The sequence below is a fragment of the Amia ocellicauda genome, chromosome 8, assembly GCF_036373705.1.
Source record: "Amia ocellicauda isolate fAmiCal2 chromosome 8, fAmiCal2.hap1, whole genome shotgun sequence".
Lineage (NCBI taxonomy): Eukaryota > Metazoa > Chordata > Actinopteri > Amiiformes > Amiidae > Amia > Amia ocellicauda.
This window is the reverse complement of record NC_089857.1, coordinates 15,366,784-15,389,203: the sequence shown is the minus strand read 5'-3', so window position 1 is coordinate 15,389,203 and position 22,420 is coordinate 15,366,784. Positions and strand designations below refer to the sequence as shown.

Genomic DNA, 22,420 nt, shown 5'->3' with positions numbered 1-22,420 from the left:
GGATTTTAGCATTATGTAACCAAAATAATTATTTAAATAATGGAGCAATAAAAAAATCAAAATTCATTCATTCTGTGAAGACATCAAACAGTTAAATGCATTGTGTTTTGATATTATAATTATTTTTTGAATACAATGCAGTATAAGAGGATGATATTTTTAAGCTGGTAATAATGTGCATTTTCTCTAAATAGTCACTGTGGCAGAAGAAGGATCAAAACCGCGCCACAAGATTTTCCCTTAGGCATTAGTTGAACATGGCTATTAAGCACAGGAAATGAATGGAGAAAATGTGGTGGTGGGGGTGGGGACAGGGGCTTGGCAGAATCTGGTATTATATACAGAAATCATACTAATGGAATAATGGAAGTCTTGTATTTTTAAAGGTGCCGAATTGACAACTGGGGAAACCATAGTCCATAGAGACAGTTGTATGGGCCTTTTAAACACTGCCCGGCGTCCCGTCTGGTGGCCAATTTGGAGTTGGCTGCATGCTGGGTGGTAATTTTGGGTCTGTGACAAATCGGAGATATTTTGTGATCTGGAACCGAGCATTAACTTCCAGAGTTAAACTGCGGCTGACCTGTGTGGAACTGGGGTCAGGATCAACAGGAGATTGACTTTCCTCGTGTGGTCACTGTGTAAAGACTCTTCGGTCACAGTTAACCTGGCTGGTTATAAATAAACATTTTTTATATTTTTATGAATAGCCCTTATATTTGATTTGTAAATATTTCACCACTACAAGCAATCTGTCAGCCTCCATCACCCCCCCATGCTTGGCCACAAATGTGCTGAGCATGTTGATCTGGGAGACTAACAACACACTGGCTTATCTGGGCTGTTATCCCAACCTCTTCCCCAAATGTGTTGTCTGTCTTATGTGATTTTTCACTCCTTTAGTTCTAAACGGAACTGATTTTTCTGACAGGTATCACCACCTTGCTTGGACTGGGCATAGCTGCTCCTAACGCTGCCTTTACCCAGATAGTGACGACCTTCGGCCTGGCGGGGATTGTGGGGTATCACACCGTGTGGGGTGTGACTCCTGCCCTCCACTCTCCACTCATGTCTGTGACCAATGCGATCTCGGGTAAGATCATTATTGAAACCTTTAGTCATCCCGCTGTGACTCACTACACTTTAGTTCCTTAATGAACACACACTTCTCAGCGCATTCTCTCTCTTTAAGTAACATCTGAATTAACAGAATGGTTACTATCAATATTGCTTTTGACATTTAAGTGCATTTATCAAAACTACAGTGCTATATGGTTACCAGTCAAGAAATGTACAGTATGTGTTTTAATATTGGAACACATATATAATATATATATCACAGCTGTTTATGTTAAATGGATAATGTGATGAGTAAACGGCTGTCCTGCCCTTGTGTTTCGAATCTGAGCTGTGGTACCAGTTGTTGTTGTTGTTGTTGTTGTTTTTCCCAGATAAGATACTATTTTTAGGACTTGCATCCTTTCATCAATGAATGTCTGTACACCATGCTGTATTTATTTTCTGCAGAAAAGGTTTAGAACTTGTCCATGATACCGTGAAAAAGAAAATGAATGCAGTAATTAGTAACTTCGACATGCTTTGAATTTCGGTGGGAAATCGTGGAAGACTTGTTAATGAATGTTTATGCCTTGATCCATGTGTGTTGATTGAATTCCTGCCTTGTGCTCCGCCTAATGTGTAATGTGTTTGTGTTCATTACGCTCTGTGCGTAGACAGGCTTTGATAATTCGCATAGCCCTCATAAGGATGCCTTTATTATTTTAAAGTGGGAACCACAAGTGAAATAGCTGGAGTGTTCGTGGTTCATTAAGCCTGTACCCTGCAGGGATGGATCTAGAAACTATTTAATTGTCTCTAGTAAGTCCATGGTGGTCTACATCAAACAAACATCACATAGGCAGACAGTTAAAACTGACAGTGAGTCCTCTTAAGCACTGGAGACCAACTTATTTTAAGTCAAAGAAATCTAGGAATCCATGCAGTTTTATTTTTAAATGAATAACGTAGTATTTAATAATAATGAAAGTATTTTATGATGTAATGCTTTTTCACAGCCCTTATCAAGACAATGTAGTGCAGAAAAAGAAAAAGAAAAAAAAGTGCTTAGATATATACTATGTATTGCTTTACAACAAAGATTTACTATCCTTTGCCAACTTATCTCCTGCGGAATTTGGACAAGCAGGTGAAAACGAGACAACTTGTGCCAACTGACCCAAACCCTGCCCACTGAGAACTAATTTGAATCTTGCTGCATTGTTTCTGATTGTCACAGTGCCATCATTATGTTCCCAAACCCATTTTCCATCTTTCAGATGTCATAGCTGTTGCCACTGAAGCTCTTATTCCTTGCATCATAACCGCAGCATTAACTCAATACAACTTTAAAGAAATAACCTGGTTATTTCATTTTGTTCCCTGCTGTTGTCACGGTGCAGAATTTCAAATGCCCTTTAATCTATTTGAAACTGTTTACACCTGTTTCCTTGTCAAACTCTATCTTCCCCTGCATTAGATCACCCTTACCTTAAACAATGATATAAATCCTCTATCTAGTTACAAGAGGCTGAATTTTGGTGTTTTGTAGACTTTTATCATAACCACATTTTGACTTTTGGGGCCTATTCTGTCATCCATACTCAGATTGTCATGTGTACCCAGGTGCTCAGTTTCATCATAATACCAGATCATTTTTCAGCAAGTCCTGTTTTGGACTTCAAATATACCACTTAGTGTTCGGTAACTCAGATTAATGGCCCTAACTGAGTCTTTGCCTGGTATTGCAAATGTATATTTTGATTTTAATCCATCTGTATCGGGTAGCTTGGCGTTGTACATGTATGGCACATACCCAAGCTTGTATTCTTTTGTTGATTAGTGCAAGTCAATAATCAATAGATATTTAGATTAATGTGTAATACATTAGGACAGCATCCACTTCCTGAATTACATGTATTACTTGTTTATTGCTCTCTTTTTATTTCAGTAAATTGTGGTAAGAATTAATTATTAATTTCTCATTTAACGTTTCCAACAAGGTAAAACAATTCAATGGCAATGTCCAGATAATGAATACCAGGAAATGTTTTTTAGAAATGAAATCAATGATTAAATGTATTGATGTGCTTAATGGGTACATGGGCTTAATAGGTACACTTACCCTAACACATGTAACTCCGGTGCAATGCTATTCCGAAGCTCCCAAGTGCTCTGTAGCTCTCTGAGTTTTGGCCTATTGAAGGCTGAGGTAGATGTTCATAAACACCGTGGTGGAGCGGTTTGAAGGGTGGTAGGGCATATAACTACTGTACCAAGAAAATCAACAGGCTCTTGCTGTCCTATCCAGACACAGGGTTTCCATGAGAATTCATTTGAAAATAAAGCTGATGGACTGAAACTCCTGTCCCCAGAATGATTTCCAACAGGTTGCTGATGCCTCCCTTATTTTGTGCAGGTCTGACTGCAGTTGGTGGGCTGTCTCTGATGGGAGGGGGATACACACCCTCCTCCTCGGCAGAACTCCTGGCCGTACTGGCAGCGTTCATCTCCTCGGTCAACATTGCTGGTAAGTGTCAAGAAAAGCCTTGCTCTGAAGCAGTTTGAAGTCATCTGGGTAACTCGTAGACCCACGTTTGATACTTCAGTCTGCACATCTTGAGCTGTAAGACCATCGAAAGATTGAAGCTGCTGCAGCTTTATCAGCTGTGGTTACTGGTTATTAACTTTGCTGACAGCAACATCTTGATCAGATAAAACCAAGTTCTTCAAAATGATGGTTTGCTTGATTGCTTGATTGCTGGAACTGTTTGTCTGTTGGGCATAGAGGTCTGAGATCTAATCTGAGCTCACCCATGCTGCAGTGCAACTGTAGAGTGAAAAGCAAGTGGGATGGATGTGATTACATGTTTATACATCATTTAAAATGTTGCTCCCCAATGTGAATAACAAGATGTCTGAAACATGAAGTCATCTTTGTACATTAAGGTATCAAAGCTATTTAAGCTTAATGCATCACATTGTAAAATAAAATAGCATCTGATTTAAAACCATAGTTCACATCATTTAATCAGTCAATGGAAAGTTATTTCAATTCTAACAGTTCTGCTTTAATAGGCTAAACTTTAAATCGGCCGTGTACAATAAACGTGCATTTACACTATTGGAAGTGGTCTCTGAGTTTTATTAAATTAGCGGACTGATCAAAAGTGTTGCAGAAGTCCTATTTAAATGAACTCAACCATGTCTGTACTGTTTTAACTCCTCCCCGCAATTCCGCTGACTTCCAACCATCTTCCCATGTGACTCTGAGAGCAGCCAGTCTTTGAGCTGTTTCAATTAAGTCCATGGTTATACTAAAACCCAATATGTACTGTAATTCATTTGAATTAATAATTCTACACGGGTTAGAACAACAACACTAAAAAAAGCTATAGAACCACACCCTTCCTTTCCAGCTGATGGGAGAGCTCTTCATGCGCTTGTTATCTCACCATAGCACCGCACACTCCCCTTTCACTGACGCTCTTCTTCTCTTCCATCCAGGTGGGTTCTTGGTGACCCAGAAAATGCTGGACATGTTCAAGCGCCCCACTGACCCCCCTGAGCACAACTACCTGTACCTCCTCCCAGCTGCAACCTTTGTGGGCGGATATGGGGCCGCCCTTCACAGTGGCTACAACATCGAGCAGGTCAGCCATGTGAAACTCGAGGGCGGCCGCACCGATCCCTTGAATTTCATTTCCAGGAAAGAAAACCGCTTTACTAATCCGTATTCATCGCGTCCTAGCAGATCGGAGTGTATTTCTGGGTGCTGCACCCTCCTCACAAGAACCTAAAAACACCCCCAAAACAATGTAACAAGAATAAAGATTCTGTCAAAACATATTAGAATAACCTCTACAAAAAAATAAAAAATAAATTTATCTTCATCTTCATGACAATAATTCAAAAGGCATCATTGCAGTTATATAACTATTGAGGTGAGAGATCCATATTGCTAATACTAATTCAACTGATTTTACTAATGCTACAGGTGTAAATGTATTCAATCCATTTTTTTTTAATGTTTAAGAAGTGCTGTCATGCAAAGTCTTCTGTGGGTGACGGCTGTGTCTCCCTGCCTGCAGATGATGTACCTGGGGTCCGGACTGTGCTGCGTGGGTGCTCTGGCTGGCCTGTCCACCCAGAGTACCGCACGGCTGGGCAATGCCCTGGGGATGATCGGGGTGGCAGGGGGCATCGCCGCCACACTGGGGGCGCTGAAACCATCCCCCGAACTCCTGGCTCAGATGAGCGGCGCCATGGCAGTGGGAGGCACTCTCGGTAAGTCCTTGTCTGGGTGTGTGACTGTTAGATAGTGAGATGTGCACACCGGACCCACCTGTTTCATACGATTACTGCTAAAGCCCAGATTAGTTTGGTCAGTGTATTTTGAGCCTCTTCAGTGGTATATGTTTTAAATTTGTTCATGGGCTTCAGTCTTAAAATATAAGCTTTGCATTGATCATTTGATCTGAGTAATTTGCTTACCTTATCAATTACTAAAGTTTTCCCAGTCTTCAGGTATTAGTGATTTTAAGGGGACCTATAAAACTAGCTGCACTGGGGTTCTCCAGGACCATGGGAGATGACAACGCAGTTCATAATAAAAAAAACTCATGACTTCCACTGGCATCTTGGTAAAACCTTTAGTCATGTTAACGGTTTTATTGTTTGTTCTTTCTATCAGGCTTGACCATTGCCAAGCGCATCCAGATCACGGACTTGCCCCAGCTGGTCGCAGCCTTCCACAGCCTGGTGGGCCTGGCCGCGGTGCTGACCTGTGTGGCAGAATACATGGTGGAGTATCCCCACTTCGCCACTGACCCTGCGGCCAACCTCACCAAGATTGTGGCCTACCTGGGCACCTACATCGGAGGCGTCACCTTCAGCGGCTCTCTCATCGCCTATGGCAAACTGCAGGGTAAAAGACATGGCTTTGTGGGCGTTTGGGGTTGATTTGATTGGAGAATCTCCTTTTACCTTTGGTTTGAAGATCATGGGTCGGCCTCCTTTGCAGACAAACTGGGCTCTTGGGTTGGCAGGGTGTCCGCAGGGATCCCAGCTCTGGTCCTAGAGGGCCACAGTTTCTTCAGGTTTACATAAACTAAGTATTGGCGTAACCGGATTCATTTAACAATGATTCCAAGTTCTTACGATACTGGCGATTCCGAGGCCTATGAAACTAGTTGGATGTGAAGCAGGCCTGCACAATCTCTAACGTGCAGACTAACCAATCCTCAACAATGCTTAGCTGCTGACATCATAGATTTGTTGAACTGTCAATGGACCATTTTCTCATTCCTCACTTGATGGCTGATTGGGAAGGTGTAAAGATTTCAAAATAAATCAAAATAATGATCTCAAGCTTAATATAGACGCAGAGATTAATAGATTGAGCCAAACACGGGGTGAATGATGATATGAGGTTCTGTTTCAGAGGTTTTGGATAATTATTAACAATTTATTGAGTGCAAATAATTTTAGCTGTAACATCCTGGAGAAAACAAACAAGACTCACATCCTGCAGAAAGGCCAACCTAAATCTCCAGGCCAGTTTAAATTTCCAGCAAACATCATGGAAAAGCGTTAATGTATACAGAGTGTGTATGTAATGTATTGCAGCATTGACAATTACCTGGATGAGCGGATGTGAGGCTTGATTGACGGCTCTGGAGTCTCGGGATAAGCAGCAAAAATGTAATGGAAAAGTAACGGAAAATTAGCCTATTGTTGATATTATAATGATTGTTTTTTTTAAACTTTTCCTTTTCAGAAGCCATGTTTTTCCTTTTGTGTGTAATGTGGGAAATAATTTTCATTTTTAAACCACACATTTTACTGTACCAGTTCTTGATTGATTTTCCTTTGCTGTAATACCTGCATCATCAGATCACAATGAACATACATCTATGAACAAAATGCACAGTGTATTCTGAAAGTCTGACACAATATCCCAGATGTTTATTCCTTCCAATGGCCTACACATCTCCCCAAAAATGTACTCTATTACTGGGTACCACTTCTTCAGTAGCCAGCCCAGCCGTGAGGACAGGCACAGTGTTTAAAGCATGCCCAGACATAACCACACAAAATTAGGATGCAATTAGTCTCTGAGCCCCCAGTCATTTTCCACTTGTTCTTCAAAGCTGGAAAAAATTACTTCCAGTAAGCATTCCATCTCTGCAGTTCAGGGAAATAAAAGTCCTTGAGAATGAGAACCTTGAAACCCAATTCTAAAAAAGATTAGACAATCCATTGAGCACTGGGATTTCTGTTAATCTACTTCTGTTAATCTGTCTAACAACACTTGTCCCTTGCGATGTAGCATATGTATGTTTTTTGTTTGATTTTTGTAATGATTTTAATGATTTAAGCTTTTAAATGATATCAGTGTCATGAAAAGGTTTTATGAAAGTGATGATTGCTTATCCCAGTTTTTAGTGTTAAATTTTTTTAATGGAATATATTTTATAATATTGAAAAAGTTATTAACACTTATTATGGCTAAACATTTGTCCTTCACTCAGATTGCAATCTTTTTTTATAATTAGATTAACAGGATTTGGCAATGCTTAAAGTAAAAATGATCATATATTTTCCACTGTTTACTTTCCTGGTTGTTTGGAATATTGCAATCAATTTTTTAATCATGTCACAGATGTAGATGTTGAGTCACTGGGAGCCATACCTGCATTTTTGTTTTATCTTTTTAATTATTATTTTATATTCCCTGATCTGTTTCTTAATTATGGCTATTAAATTTGCAATGTTTTTCTTATAATTGTCCAATGCAACAGAACAGAAATTCTGCTAATGGTTGCAGAGCATAGCATAATTTATTTCCACCAATATTAAAGATTGATTTTGGATAGTGACACAATGATGTGTGTCAATAAGTGTTTTCTCCTTACATATGTGCACTCATTGCATTAGGGTGGGAGTCTAAATTAATTCGCTAGCATTGGAAGTCCAGTCTTTACAATGGGGCAGGTTGATTTGCTGCATAGGATAACAAAACTCACGCTGTCTCCGCTGACAGGTGTCCTGAACTCGGCACCCCTGATGCTGCCCGGACGCCACGCCCTCAACGCCGGCCTCATGGCAGCCAGTGTGGGAGGAATGATCCCCTACATGATGGATCCCAGCTTCACCACAGGAATCACCTGTCTGGGCTCTGTGTCTGCGCTGTCGGCCATCATGGTAAGCTTCTCCACACCAGTCTGCTCTTCTCTCCACGGGCGCTGTCCCCCAGTCGGAAGAAATAAGCGGAACCTCGCAATATATCGTAGGAAGACAGGAAATGCCTACATAATTTTAAATTAAAATAACTATAATAATTCTATAAAACTGATGCCGTTTGCACACACTAGTGTCTCGTACTAATTCACTGATCCAAACTCACCATTGCAGGTGTTCTTGGAAGCACTATAGTGAGTTTATGCTGCATTTGAGAGGAACACGTATAGCTGAATTCCTGAACGAGGGGATCGAATAGAGACCGGTCTGCTTCTCGGTGCGTTCTGCTCCGAGCTTTGGCTTCAGACTGCAGTTTTTATTGAAAGCATCTCTGATTATAACCATCAGGGGACTCAAGATGCTCATGGCAGCATTTCTATTTAAACCTCAGTCTTTATTACTGTAGTGCATGGCCTGCTTCAAAGTCTTCCTTTATCCCGTGGCCCCTCCCCCATGAATAGTCATGAATAGAATAGTAAATGACTAAAATCTGCTATTTAGAAGTCATATCTTTTTTTTTTTTTGTCAGGACAATGACTTGATCTTAGTCATTCAGATGTTTTTATTAGTATTATTCTTATGTATTTGTATTAGTATTTAATTGTGTATCTTGAATGATTTGCTCCCCTTAAAGAGCATTGCTTCAAGTATGCGACTCACCCATTAGCACAATCCTAGTCTGCTTGCTTCAGAGGTTACATCACACGTCTGTAAAGCTTTATACCCAGGATGTGCAAGATGCTCCTCATATTCTATTGATCTCCTTTTCTTAGAACTCATCAGTACAAAACACTGTTGGCTTATTCATGCCACAGCGAGGATATTAACTTTTGTAGTTCCTTTGTTCTAGATTTAGATTTTTTTTTTTAAGTGAATAATTCTAGTTTTTTTTTTTTATGTTGAGCCTCCTACTCGCCCATCTATATTTGTGCTCCTTTTTTCTACTTATTGCATGTCTGTGGATGAGTTTACATACATTCACATGTGTAACTCAGTTGAGAATTCCTCTGAAGATTTTTTTTTTTCACCTCCAAGCGCAGTAACTGTGTTCTGAGTTTGTGGGGGCTTGTATCCCAACCAAAGACTCTGATGCCAGCTCTTTCTGCTGCGGCACAGCTGTTGCAGGCTGCACGGTTGTCACTTCTAAGTTGTGTCCATGTTTCCCGTTTACTCAGAAATGGTTTGATTTATGCAACCCATTTAACGGAACAGAAATACAATATAACTTACACTCTTGCCACAGGCAAAACCAATCCATTGAAATGTATAATATTTGGAGATGTATTAAGATATATTTCACTCGGAGAAGCTTACTGGGTGATGCTGAAACCTTTTTTACTCCAAGATTGGCTGTTATCTGAGTGTTATCTTTAAATGTAGCAATCAAAGGCTTTAATAGAGAATAATCTGGAGTATTTAGAAATGGAAAATAGTTGACCAAATTGGCCGAAAAAATTTGACCTTTTAGACATTCAGAACATAATCTGTTCCAGAAAAAAAAAAAAAAAAGGAATTTTACAAACTTAATCATGATGGCAAAACAGCACATCATAACTGTAGTAAAAAAAAAGTCTTAATTTGCCTAATAAATGGAAAAAAACCCATTTTGCCACTCATGTGTTTATCACCAGTGGGAGTGCGATGCTTGCAGAGATATCTGTAATTTATTTTTCCACCTTCTCTTCCAAGGAGGCCCATTAGGCACCCGCTAATGTCTGTGTCTGTGTGTGGCTTCCCCCCTCCCCAGGGTGTCACTCTGACCGCGGCCATCGGTGGGGCGGACATGCCGGTGGTGATCACTGTGCTGAACAGCTACTCAGGCTGGGCTCTGTGCGCGGAGGGCTTCCTGCTCAACAACAACCTGCTCACCATCGTGGGGGCTCTGATCGGTTCCTCTGGCGCCATCCTCTCCTACATCATGTGTGTGGTAAGGACAGCTGACTGACATGCATGCCAAGCTCTCTTCGTCTGTGCCCTGCGTTGCCTTCTCTGACTGCTAGACGCCCGACTGGGTTTGTCTGCAGATCTAAATCGTAGTTAAAAACAAAAATAGTGTGTGGTGGAAAAAGGGTCAGGTGTTCAGTTTAATGTAACGTGGCCAGTGCTGCTTTTCTGCAGGGTGCTTTGAAGTATATCAGTGGAATGGGATTGTCCATAACTGACCTGGGGGAGTGGGGGGTGCTGCTGGAAACTTTCCAAGGACTGCTGAGCGCCAGATAAGGTCATTGGAAATGAATACTTTGCAGGTTGCATGTCCATTTCCAATGTAAACAAATCAGCCATGATGACATAACGTAAAATGATCGCTTGCCCCATTGGGCATGTAATCTAGGAAAGAAGCCTGTCCAACCCAACTTGGCATCTGTGTCAGCCAGTCGGGCGGTCTCTATGTCCATGCCCTCTCTAAACATAGAAACACAGCACAGGAACAGCCAGTCCCAAAATCTGTAATCCATATTCCATTTGAAGTCGATAGTTTGCACTGTCACAATTATAATTTTTAAAAATAAAATATGCATATTTAGTATTTGTACACACTGGATGATCTAGATGGAAGCTTTTGGGGTTTTGGTATCAATTTCATTTTTACCTCTGATGCAAACATTTCTACTAAACATCAAATCGTCATTGTTTTTCCCCCATCAGTCTTCTATCGCATATTATAATTGTGACTGCTTCATAGTATATATACAGAAAGAGAAGTGTACACATTTGTACCCAGTGTGCCATATAGCCGGGTTACATCCCCAAACCACACGTCTCATGAAAGGTTTTATTGAATGCTTAATTCAGCTATAGTTGTGAGCTTTTGAAACCTGGATGGGAATACACATTATATTCCACAAGGAGGCACTATTACTGTTTTTAAACCATTTGATTGCCTTCAACATTGCTCTTCAAAAATGTACTTCTCTTATTCTTATTAAGTTTTGAAACTTAAATTATGATTTTTGTCTATGATGGTACATTCACTGTGCATAAGAAATCTAATGCCAATATTATATATAAATATGAGTAATGGAGTGCAAAGAATATGGTAAGTTAAAAACACACAATTTAGGACTCCAAGTGATGTGATGGGACCCTTAAAGTCTCTGCAGTTGAATCCTTACATGTGATCTAGCAATTGTCTGTCATTGCACATGAATGCTCTAAGCTCTGATCCACCTACTATATACTGCCCTGTAACAGGATGCAGATCACCTTGCTGCGCCTTTGGATCACCTCTCTCTCTATAGCATGTGACTTCTGGTACCATCTGGCAGAGGATGCATTTTATAAGATCATGTACTTGCAGAGAATGTCATGTTTGTCTCTGGTCTGTACTAATGGGCGACTTGGCCGCAACTACTCTTTGGTTGTTTTGTCGATTCAAGTATCGTTAGTTTTGTTGAACACCTACTGTTAGGTTCAATTGCTCTGCAGCAAATGTTTTTTGTTTCTCTAATGTAAAACCACAGTAACTAAAGCACAAAAGTCACACCGTTGGCCTTTCCAAGAAGCTAAGAAGCATTTTTTCCAGCAATGCATGGCAGAGAGCACAGAGAAGACAGAACAGTAGAGACGGACCTTTGTGCAGTGGGGTTATAATGAGAATTGTTTATGTATACACACTCACACAGTGTCAACCAAGCAAACAAGGTTTAATTATCTGCATTGGCTATTACAATATTATTGTGTGGGTGACATATAAGTAAACCACGACTGCATGCCACACATTAGCAGAAGGAATTTCTAGTCCGGTTTCAAGATGGCCGACATCAACCGGTACTACCACAGCCTGACTTGATAAGTAAGCGGTGAATCACCTCCTCAGTATGCTGACATGCCGTGCTCAACAGAAGACGTTGAAGAACAGATGAGTGTTTGGCCTCTTGAACAGAGCCCTGAATTATTTGATTTTCAGAACCCCCCAGTAAAATATATCATTTGTATTCATTCTGGAAGTGAGGAAATCTGGGTAAAAAAGTGTGCCTTGTGGAAGACCTGCTGCTAGTCAATACTGTTAACCACCACCTGGTACTCATGTCTGTGCTGTATCCTGCAGGCTATGAACCGCTCCCTGGCCAACGTCATTCTTGGGGGTTATGGCACATCCTCTACAGGCACTGGGAAGCCCATGGAGATCACAGGCACACACACAGAGGTCAACCTGGACCAGACTGTAGAGATGATCAAAGATGCCAGCAACATCATCATCACTCCAGGTAATTCACCCATAAGACCAGTGGGGGGGGGATTAACAAACCTCCCAAATGTTTACTCTATCTGTAGGGGATGCTTTAGTTTGGCTGGCTGCATCTCAATATTTATTTTCCAGAAGGTCAGAAAGTCATTCATGGTTTCTCTGAAAGACTTTAAAAATACTCTTGGTTTGTCAGTAAATGTCTGTTTAATGGAGGGCTTTGCTGATCCCTCTGTGAATGCCCAATGAGTCCCCAAGATCTAGTGAAACTTAAGATGACTGTCGCTTCTTTAATCTTGTTATGCAAGCTGAGTTTTATAATGTTATATTAGGTTTTTGTTTGTTCTGGCTCCATTTCCATCTGCATCGTAGTCCAGATGCTACCAGATGGTTACCACAAATGTTTTTTATTATTATTATTATTATTATTATTTGTTTGGTTTCTTTTTCATTCTAAATATTAAAGAAAAGTAAAAACAATACGCAAGTGTTGATTACAAACTTTTTCCTTACATGGACATTTTAAAAGACGGCGAGCAGGACATTTTTGGATAATTATTAATTTCTAAAACCTTTGTAGTGTCCGGTGTTGATGTGTTTTATTGCTGACGCGAGCAATTTAAAGTTTATAGGTTACGGCCCATCGGAATGGCGAAGGCAGATGGTGACCTGGAAATTCAATTTAAAACCTTTTAGTTGAATAATGTCAAAAGAACCACCAAAATAAACAGACTCGCGAGCCAAGCACAATGCAGCGTTTTGTTTCAAGAACACAAAAGCCTGTCAGCCAGCAGTCTGAAGTTCAGGCGGTCTCTTTGAGCCGTACTATGTCCATGCGAAGCTTGTTCTGTCTGAGTCCAGTGATATACTTAGCAATGTCCTTTTTCCCCATTTAAAGCTGTGGCATCTGCTCTAGGTTGTTTATTGGCCGACTCTCAGCAGCTGGCTACTGTCACAACCCTGAAATCATAATGATGGTTTGTCTGACGGCAGTATCTGTATTCCTGGTGTTTGTGGTTCATTCTGTCAGATACCATTGGGGGAGCCACTGATACTTTTTGCAAAACTCAATCCCTACTCTCCCTTTTTTTTTTTTGTCCTATTCTGTAAGTGCTCTATCCTGTGTGCGAGGGGCTTTCCTCATCACAGTTTCACGCGGCAGGGTCACCGAGCTTACTTGGAGCTTCATGTGTTCCCTTGTAGTGTACGCTACAGGATCACATGCATTGTGTTCAGATGTGTGAACCATCACTACAGGCAGTAAAGCGAGAGTGCTCATAGTCTGTGCTGTGCCAATGACAAGTTCATTGTTAGAATGATGATACTGGAAGTTCAAACTCTTATTTGAATGAAGCCCCTTCATAAATGTTTACTCTTTAATAATTGTAGCGTGTGGCACTGTGCGGAGATTATACACTGTGCCTAAGCTCGATAAGGCGGAGTCTAGGAAAAACAGAGAGGGAACACAGCAGAGGGAACGGTGAAGGATAAGTGGCTTATTATATATAGTTAGTGTGAAAACCAAGGAAACAGACAAAAATGCCAACTCAAAACCTAAACAACACAAATGTAAGGAAATTTATAACACGTAGAACGTGTAAACAACACACAGGATCCATATCACATCAAGTTCAATACGCATCTTTTCTGACAGTACTTGTAATATTAGTCCTCTATCCCTGCTAGATAGCACTTCACAGTTTTATTATGCTTCTCGCGTTCTTGATTGTGTTCCTCCTTGCTCCCTTTCCCGTAGCCCTTGACTGTGACCCTACATCTTGACAGCACTTAGCTTTCACTGTCCAGGATGTAGGACCTCACTTACTGTACTTGTGTATATTGTAAATTGGAATTTGTAAAATGTATTTTTAATTGCTGTTTTAGCTAAATTGAATTTGTAATGATTGATGCCTTGTACTTCACTGTATTTCTGCACTTTGTTTGCACTTATGTTGTAAATCACCCTGGATAAGGGCGTCTGCCAAGAAATAATAATAATAATAATTATAATAATAGGGGATAAAGCAGGTCAGGTGCTTGCCACATTAATTTGTGGAGGGACAGTACCTCCCGTGTTGGTCCCTGTGTCCTGCCAGGCAAGGCATCATGCTTGTAACAGTTTTCACCTGTATACTAAAACAATTAACTTATTTTAATCTCTCTGTTTAAAGTGCACATAATGGCCAACAAACCAGACCCATGAGCACAGCTAATTGTCCTGTACAGCAATTTAAACTGTAGGTACAAACAAATCAAGTGATCTATTGGCCAGCAGTTGATGACTGCAGATCTAGGCCTTTAGGAAGGGTATGCAGTTAGATCTGAAAGACCACCTAAGATTCCTATCATGGACACTTTTCAGATATTTCCACTAATTGTTCTAGGTATGTTTCCACTCAGGCTGGTTGACAACCGACGAGATGCTCGTAAGCCTTCTAAATATACCCGTGGAATTTGTCTGGGTTTTGTCTCTGTTACGTTAATGACTAAAATACTCCAAACAAATCCATATTGCAAAACTGTTAAGAAAAAAAAAAAAATTAAAAAAATGAAATGGACAAGTGCTGCAGACTGAAGATCAGTGGGATATTGCACGCGATGTTAAAGCAATTATGGGACAGTTGTGACAGCTCAACCAAATGAAGAAAACTGAAATTGACTGTTTGAATTGGCCATTCAGTAGAAGAATCATTAAACGTCTCTGAAGTTTTTCCCCCACTAGAAAATAATGACTACGAGAGTAAGCCAAACCAAAGAGAAATGCAGATGTTTCCAGTCAAGATTTATGAAGATTTTTTTTCTTTTTCCATATAATTTAGTAGGTAAATAGAGTTGCTTTACATGAAAGGGCAGAGGGATCTCTGACATATGAATCAAGCACTATTCGTGTCACCTCAATGATATTGTGATAGACAAATAAAGCCCATAGGAAGGTCAACTTAGTGCAAGTCTGTGTCTACATCCTCGGCCCATATAACTCAATGGGCTGCAGCTCTGTTTCTTGCCCCATCTGCCACAAAATTCCTCAAAAAATGCAAGTGAACGGCTCAGCAGGGGTATTACAGTGATCCTTGTGCTTTAGTCATGGTGGTTTTACATAAGGAGACAAAAACGTTTACTGCAGAGCAAACTAAACTAAACAGCAGGAGGTGTTAAATTAAAGGACCCAGTTTAATTTACCAGACAGACAAGAGTTGTAATTGCTAGGTAGCCCTCCAATAAACATAAATTACATACAACATACTGTCTCCAAATTCATACCCTTGATAAATTGTAACTAAAACTTGAGTTAGTCAAGAATATACTGCTATACTTGTATTTATTAACATAAACCAAAATGTGCAAAATAATGTGTAACTGTGAATATTGTATATACTGAATCCCCTCTTGGTGACACTCCAAAAACATCTTTATATTGATGAATCTATTGCCAAAAATTACAGTAAAAAAGAGATGTACCCTGTTGAATTCCTCCTAGACAGCTTGTAATCATTAGACGTTTATTTTATAGCGGTTTATTTTGCTATAATATATAAGGTTGTCGTATTCTATATACAAGCATATGCTGAAAATTAACCTAACTTTTTCCCAGGATATCAAAAACACCTTCACTGTTATATTTATTTTTATACCATAGCCCATATTTTATACCATTGTCAATAATATGTTATGTCTGTGTGAGATTGACTACTTTTTAATTGTAATATTTATTTTTCTAAATTTTGTGCAGTTGCAAGGCTTCCTTCCGCTGTTGTTTTATTACCATCTAATTTAATTGGCAATGTATTTTGAGTGGCAACATAAATATGAAAATATAAGCTATGAAACTTCTTGATAAGGATGAGCAGCTCTGGCCCTGAGGGGGGTCTAAATATAGAGTAATCTTTAGTAAATGTTTTTTTTAACTCAGTTATTAATTTGATAGGGTTTGAGAGCTGTGGGGTGCACAGGTTTTTCCGCTGCAAATTTAAATCTAAAATATTTTACAGAATAATATCACCTGCCTTAATGTTTTAAATGAAATTGTTCCCAGTCTATAGAAAATCAGATGGACTTACCAATTATCCATGCTGGGCTGCACCGCTCTCATGCGTTCACACTCCACCTCACAACTCTGCACATTCCAGAACAGGGAGGGGAGAAGGCATTCCAAACCGGGGCTTAGAATTTCCACTGACATTTTTGGAGTTTATTTTAGAAGTGCTTTTCTGAGAGTGTTGAACGTTGTGTACTTTATAAAGTCAATATTTATTGTATTGATATGTTGATAATGATATTTTTTGAGTTAAATATGAACACTCTAGTGATTGTGAATGTGATGTGTATGAATATTTGTTAAATGAGCCCTACAAGGCTTTGGTGTTAAAAAGGGAGGTTAACCACACTGCATTAAATGTCTGTAGTTGTTTGTAAATGAGGTTAGGTCTGATGCACCACCTGCTGTGTACTTGTATGGAAGATGTTTTGGACTGGTTTTGATTCCATATTGATACATTTTTCTGAATATTTGTCGCTTACAATCACTGTTTGTCACAGTATGTCACTTTGTGCAATATAGTGGTGCACTTCCTCAGCAGTGCGTGGGGCTCGTGTTTTGCAAGTCTGCACCAAATACCTAGTTGGACAGCACAAGCAAGCTGACTGTAAGCAGTCATGGTGTTCTGAAATTTGAAGGTTGCATGAAGAAGATTCGTTCTGGTGTGACAAAGGAATGGAAATCTCCATAACCCATGATATTCTTATCTGGTTCAGCATTAGGCAGCTCTGCAATACAACGGCCATTTGAAGAAAATGAAAAAATAGCCAATGTATGCGCACATCCAAAACGCTGCAAGGTGCCAGGCATAACCAGAATACCTGCATGATGAATCTGAACATACGTTTTTTTTGTTTTGTTTTTGCAGGTTATGGTCTGTGTGCAGCAAAAGCTCAGTACCCCATTGCCGAGCTAGTGAAGATGCTCCAGGAACAGGGGAAGAAAGTGAGGTAGGTTGGCTCTATTAAAATGTGTTTTATCCAGTGAAGTGATCTCTGGATGGATCTTGATGTAAGGTTTTGCAAATATGACCAGCCTGTACCCATCTGTGCCCTGTAATATCAGCTCCAATAATGTTACATGCAAATACTGCAGTAGAATGTTCACACAAGAAAGCTTCTCTGAGCTGAAGGGCACATTCTGGATGGATGTAGTTCCTAGACCATTGCTTTTTCAATAGCCACAATCTGTTTGACATCTTTTAATTCAGCTTTCTCTCAGAAACCTCACTTTTCAGAAACAGGCAGGTGGTACTTGACCTCCGCTTATTGAAAACTCCAGTTTCACGCCAGTCGGAGACACCATTTATCATTTTAGGAAAAGGATCCCAGTGCCGTGCCATTTTTTTATTTTTTTGCTACCCACTTCAACCTGTGTGTGGGATCTTCCATTTCAAAGAGCAGCTTAAATATCGCCATTCTCCCAGCCCATTGTTCAGTCCTTTTGTTGCCTTTCCAAAGTACATGTCATCCCCTCTGAACTGAGACGCACTTGTTCTGGGAGCCTCAGAGCAGTCTAAGAAGGCAGAGGCGGAGAGACGGGTGCTTGCTACGCAGTACATCTTGTAGCAATGAAATAATTTGCTCTCGTATTGCAGTGCACCAAAAGGGTATGTGTCTGACTTACAGAGCAGGTCAATGGTGAAAGAGGGCTGTGGAAACTACCACAGCGTGCAATACAGCGTGCTTGAATTTCTTTGCATTAACTTTGCAGAACTGTACATGTAGTTGAAGGAGCTGACTGAGACAATGCCAGCTTGTCAGTCATGTTCTCTTTACCCCTAACTCCTTCTCCTGCTTGGATCTGCTTTCCCTCCAGCAAGCGTCTGCCATTGTTTTGAAAACAATTGATGGATGGATGGGATAATATCATTGGAGGTACTAACCTGTGGGGAGAGCCATTTTTAAGCCAGAGACCACAATAAAAAATAAAAAAATAAGCATGGGAAGATAGTGAGAGGAAACAAAAAGATGGAAAAACAAACTGGTGAAAGTGCAAATGAGATCATGTGGGTAAAAGGACTAAAAGAAATCCTGTTGGGTAGAAAGATTAAATCAAGAAGGGCAACTTGGTTGAAGGAAGCTTCTAGAACTTTGGGAAGACCCAAAAATGACTAAATCCAGCTGTATTTACAGACTGGACTATAGTTTCTAGCAATGATTCCTGTGAATATCCAAATATCAGGCACAGAAAGTAAAAAACTGCACTCTTTCGGTCATTTAGACTTGCATTTGTATAAAAATGCTGAAATAACTGGAAGGATTTTAAAAGCATGCAGTCTATTAGTGTTTTCTGTTGAAGATGTTTAGATGGTGGGTGATCTTCAATGATTGGGGGAGGGGGATGGAGAAGGGAGAGAGAGATGATGAAGCATCCTTAATATATAATGATGTGGTTGAGTAGAATTGCTTTTGGTTGCCAAATTCATTTAACTTGGGGGGGGGGGGGGGGGGCTTAGCGATCAGCGGAAGAGGGAAAACAACAGACCCCTTCTCATGCATCCCAGTGGGTCTTTAGGTAGGAGTTGCAACGCTGCGATCGTTGAGCTCCTGCCATGTTGAGGTTTACCGCTGTGGGAGAGGAGGCCCCGCCGCTCAGAAGACGGCAGCCAACTGCAGGACTGCTGAAGGAGAGCGATGCCACCCACACACCTCGCGGAAGGCAGTGCGAGGGAGGGAGCCACAGCGCCCGGCCTCTGTGCTTTCTGCCAGAGACTGGAGGTCTGTTTAAAAGTGCATCTGAAATCGCAAAGACTGGCCTGGTGGTGTTCAGAGATTAGGGCTGTTGCATTCAAGTACACAACAGCAATTTTCTCCTTAATTCCACCATAATCCCCACGTTTTTACTTTTTTTTAATAAATCCGTAGAAATGATGAACAGTAATGTGTGGTTCATCACCAAACAATGACATTCCCAAAGAGCTTATTGTCTGCAGCTGCCGGCCATTCCCTCTCCTCTGAACTGTGCAATCATACAGTCCAGATGTAGTAACTGTTGCACACATCCGTACTGGCCTGCTGCCAGGCTGGATACAAAGCTTGTCTTCAATTTGCTGTTGCTGTCGTATGCCAAATAAGATAAGATTGGTCATGCTTGCCCCCAACCCACCATTCCTTGTTGTTGTGTTGCTTATGTTTTCGTATTGCCTTCATGGCTGGTCTTAATGAACTGCTTGAAATCAAAGTGTAATTGTAATTAAAACCCTGAGATTAACTTTAATTTCCTGCTTGATAAAAGAATGGCAAAACAAGAACAGCCTTTTTAATGTTTAAATGTTTTCTGGGTAAAAGGCTGGTAGTCATGGTCAAAATGATACTTCTCTTGACGATCTTATGAAACCCAGAAACCTCACCAGTGCCATACTGTACTGTTGTGCTATGTATCCAAAATTTCTATTGGCCACCGTGCTTTAAAGATTTTGTTAGCAGTATATAAAGAATATATCATAAAAGGTCATCCACCGCTATAGCTAGTGTGTTTGAGACGGCATTCTGACGACGGACATCTGCACTCGATTACCCGACTGACTGCAGGGATATGGACGCGTGTATCACTGTCTTCCTGCTGGCTTTGTTATGAATACCAGGACCAGCAAGTGCTGTAATGAGACCAAGACAGCGGGCACATCAAACGCCAGGTCCCCCCATTGTCCCACACTGCGCTGCACTGGTGTCCTGTGAGGGGAGGAACCCACCGGGAGCTGGGGTAATTTTCTCCCTCCTTTTGATCCCTATCCTGCAGCTGCCACCAATTAGAGCATTTGTAATTGATGAAGGGGAAGTGGGTGGCCGTGGCGGACGGATTCTCTGGTGTTTCCCCTCTGGAAGTCTCTGTTACCAGGTGAAAGAGGAAATTAGACTTTTTTTTTTTTTTTTTTTGGTGATTGTATGAGCGTGTGTTTAACAGAAGGTGACGCACATGAAGGCACACCCGTTTGTCTTCACTGTAATGGGCTACTTTCCAAAGGCTTCCAGAGTCTTAACACGGATTGAGAGCTTCTGAGAGCGAGGGCTGTGGTATTGGTTGTGTCCCACTCTGTGTTTATGTGTTGGCTTGAGTGAATGTATGTGTTCTGTTGATCCTACATCACAGCTCCTAAAACAGGACAGTTCTGTACATTTTCCATTTTCCTATGCATGCCCTGGAAAATTGGGCCTAAACGTAGTCAGATCTTATTTACTCTGATAACAGTGGAATTATTTAGACGCAAGGTGAACAAATTCTTCTTATTATATTTAAAGTCACTAACTCCTAAAGAAAGAAACGTGTAGTTTATATGAGAGGAAATGAGCACTGCACAGACATAGTGTTTAGTCTCTCCGCTACTTCAGTTCACCGGAAGAAAAAGGGAGCCTGGCAGGATCACAAGGCGGCCCACTGATCCGTCCCTGCGTGGGCTGCAGTGTTGATGTTTGTGTTGTCGGATTAACCGCCCCGCAATCAGCCTTGAGGGGGCAGATAAAAGGCCAGCCCAGTTATGTGTGTCTGAGTACACAACCGAGAAATAGACCTTCATTGTGTTTGCGTGCGTGTGCGCATGTGTGCGTGTTTGTTTTATGCACAGCGTAATAGAAAACAGGCTTGTGATTGTAAGCACCAGCACTGAGAAGAGCAAAGTTGTCCTCGCATGGTCCGAGGCCTTGCTCTGTTCCTTTTGAATTCTGTTTTTGTTTCTTGTAATTAATTGTTCTTATTAAGGGTAGGACAAGAGGAAATTATATAATCTCATTTAGTTTTAACCTGGACTTTTTTTTTCCCCAGTTTTCTTTTTACATACAAACGTAACTGTGCTTGTAAGCAGCCCCTTCCTCTACAATTCAGTAATTCTATAGTGTGAAACCAGTACCTCAATACCAGTAACTCTTGTCCCATAACCCTGACAATTCCCCAGCCTTCAGCCTTTTTGCGTATTTGTGTGGATGATCCCGCGTGTCCTGCAGCTCACATTAGTTCCTCAGCTGTCTGCGCTCTACCTCTGTTTGTGGTACGTTTTTGTACTCTGGTATCCAGATCCTGGATTTCATAGATTGCTTATTTAAAACACATGATTGACATACTTCCATCCTTCCATCCTCAGTGTAATAGGCTCTTATGAATAGCATGGGGTGGGTTGCTCACAGACCCCTGTATTTCTGGAAGCTGATAATTTAAATGTTTGAATGCTTTAACTGATTTATAACGTTGCTCTTCATGCTGTAGTTCTGGAAACGCTCGACAACCAAGAAGCCAGCCTGTGCTCTCCACTCCTGTGATGGTTTCCTTCTCCCATTAGCCAAGCCCCATCTAGCAGCAGTTAGAAAGCAGCATAACTGGGCAGGGAATGACAGAGCCCTAGAACCACAGGCAGCTTGTCCGCTCACCAAAACCAAAAGTATGTAGCGGATAAATGAAGAGACTACACTGGGAAAATCATTTGACAAAAGTGGCCTCACATTGCCTCTCTTGGTCTCTCTCCAGTGAAGAGGTTTGTTGGGTTCATGCTCCTTCCTGCAGCAGACACGCCACACAAGTGTTGATTCTGGGATGGCACGGGGGGCGTTCATCGGACTGATAGGCCGGCTCTCGCGGCCTTCTCTGCTTACTGACCATGGCCCACATCAGGGCCACTCCTGTGGAGAGGTGCTAGTTGTTTGGTAAAGCTGTTGTTGCAACCAGTACATTGTCTGATTTTTACCAGCCTCAGGTGCGTTTTACTGACTTTGTTTCCAAACGGATGAAGGTTGCTGTGTTTTTCAGTCCCACTCACAATATCCTCATGTAAGGCGGGTGTGATTAATTTCTGGGTTCTGTTTATGTGGAGGTGTGTTAGCGAAAGATTGTCGTCTCAGAGCACATACTGTGTTCAGGTGGCAGCTCTCCTGCCATTTGCATCGGCAGTGCAAGTCCTGCAGTTTGGCACC

At 41.0% G+C, this 22,420-nt stretch overlaps 1 protein-coding gene across 3 annotated transcripts in view; it reads left to right on the top strand.

Annotated features, from left to right (window-relative positions):
* Positions 1-22,420, top strand: part of nnt (nicotinamide nucleotide transhydrogenase) — a 44,004-nt gene that overhangs the window by 13,013 nt on the left and 8,571 nt on the right. For all 3 annotated transcript variants that reach the window (XM_066712143.1, XM_066712145.1, XM_066712144.1), the window contains exons 11-19: positions 932-1,093; positions 3,476-3,586; positions 4,564-4,709; positions 5,148-5,343; positions 5,750-5,983; positions 8,102-8,262; positions 10,046-10,225; positions 12,347-12,506; positions 17,389-17,470. In XM_066712143.1, the coding sequence (XP_066568240.1) occupies positions 932-1,093; positions 3,476-3,586; positions 4,564-4,709; positions 5,148-5,343; positions 5,750-5,983; positions 8,102-8,262; positions 10,046-10,225; positions 12,347-12,506; positions 17,389-17,470 (1,432 nt within the window). The remainder of the gene's footprint in view (positions 1-931; positions 1,094-3,475; positions 3,587-4,563; positions 4,710-5,147; positions 5,344-5,749; positions 5,984-8,101; positions 8,263-10,045; positions 10,226-12,346; positions 12,507-17,388; positions 17,471-22,420) is intronic.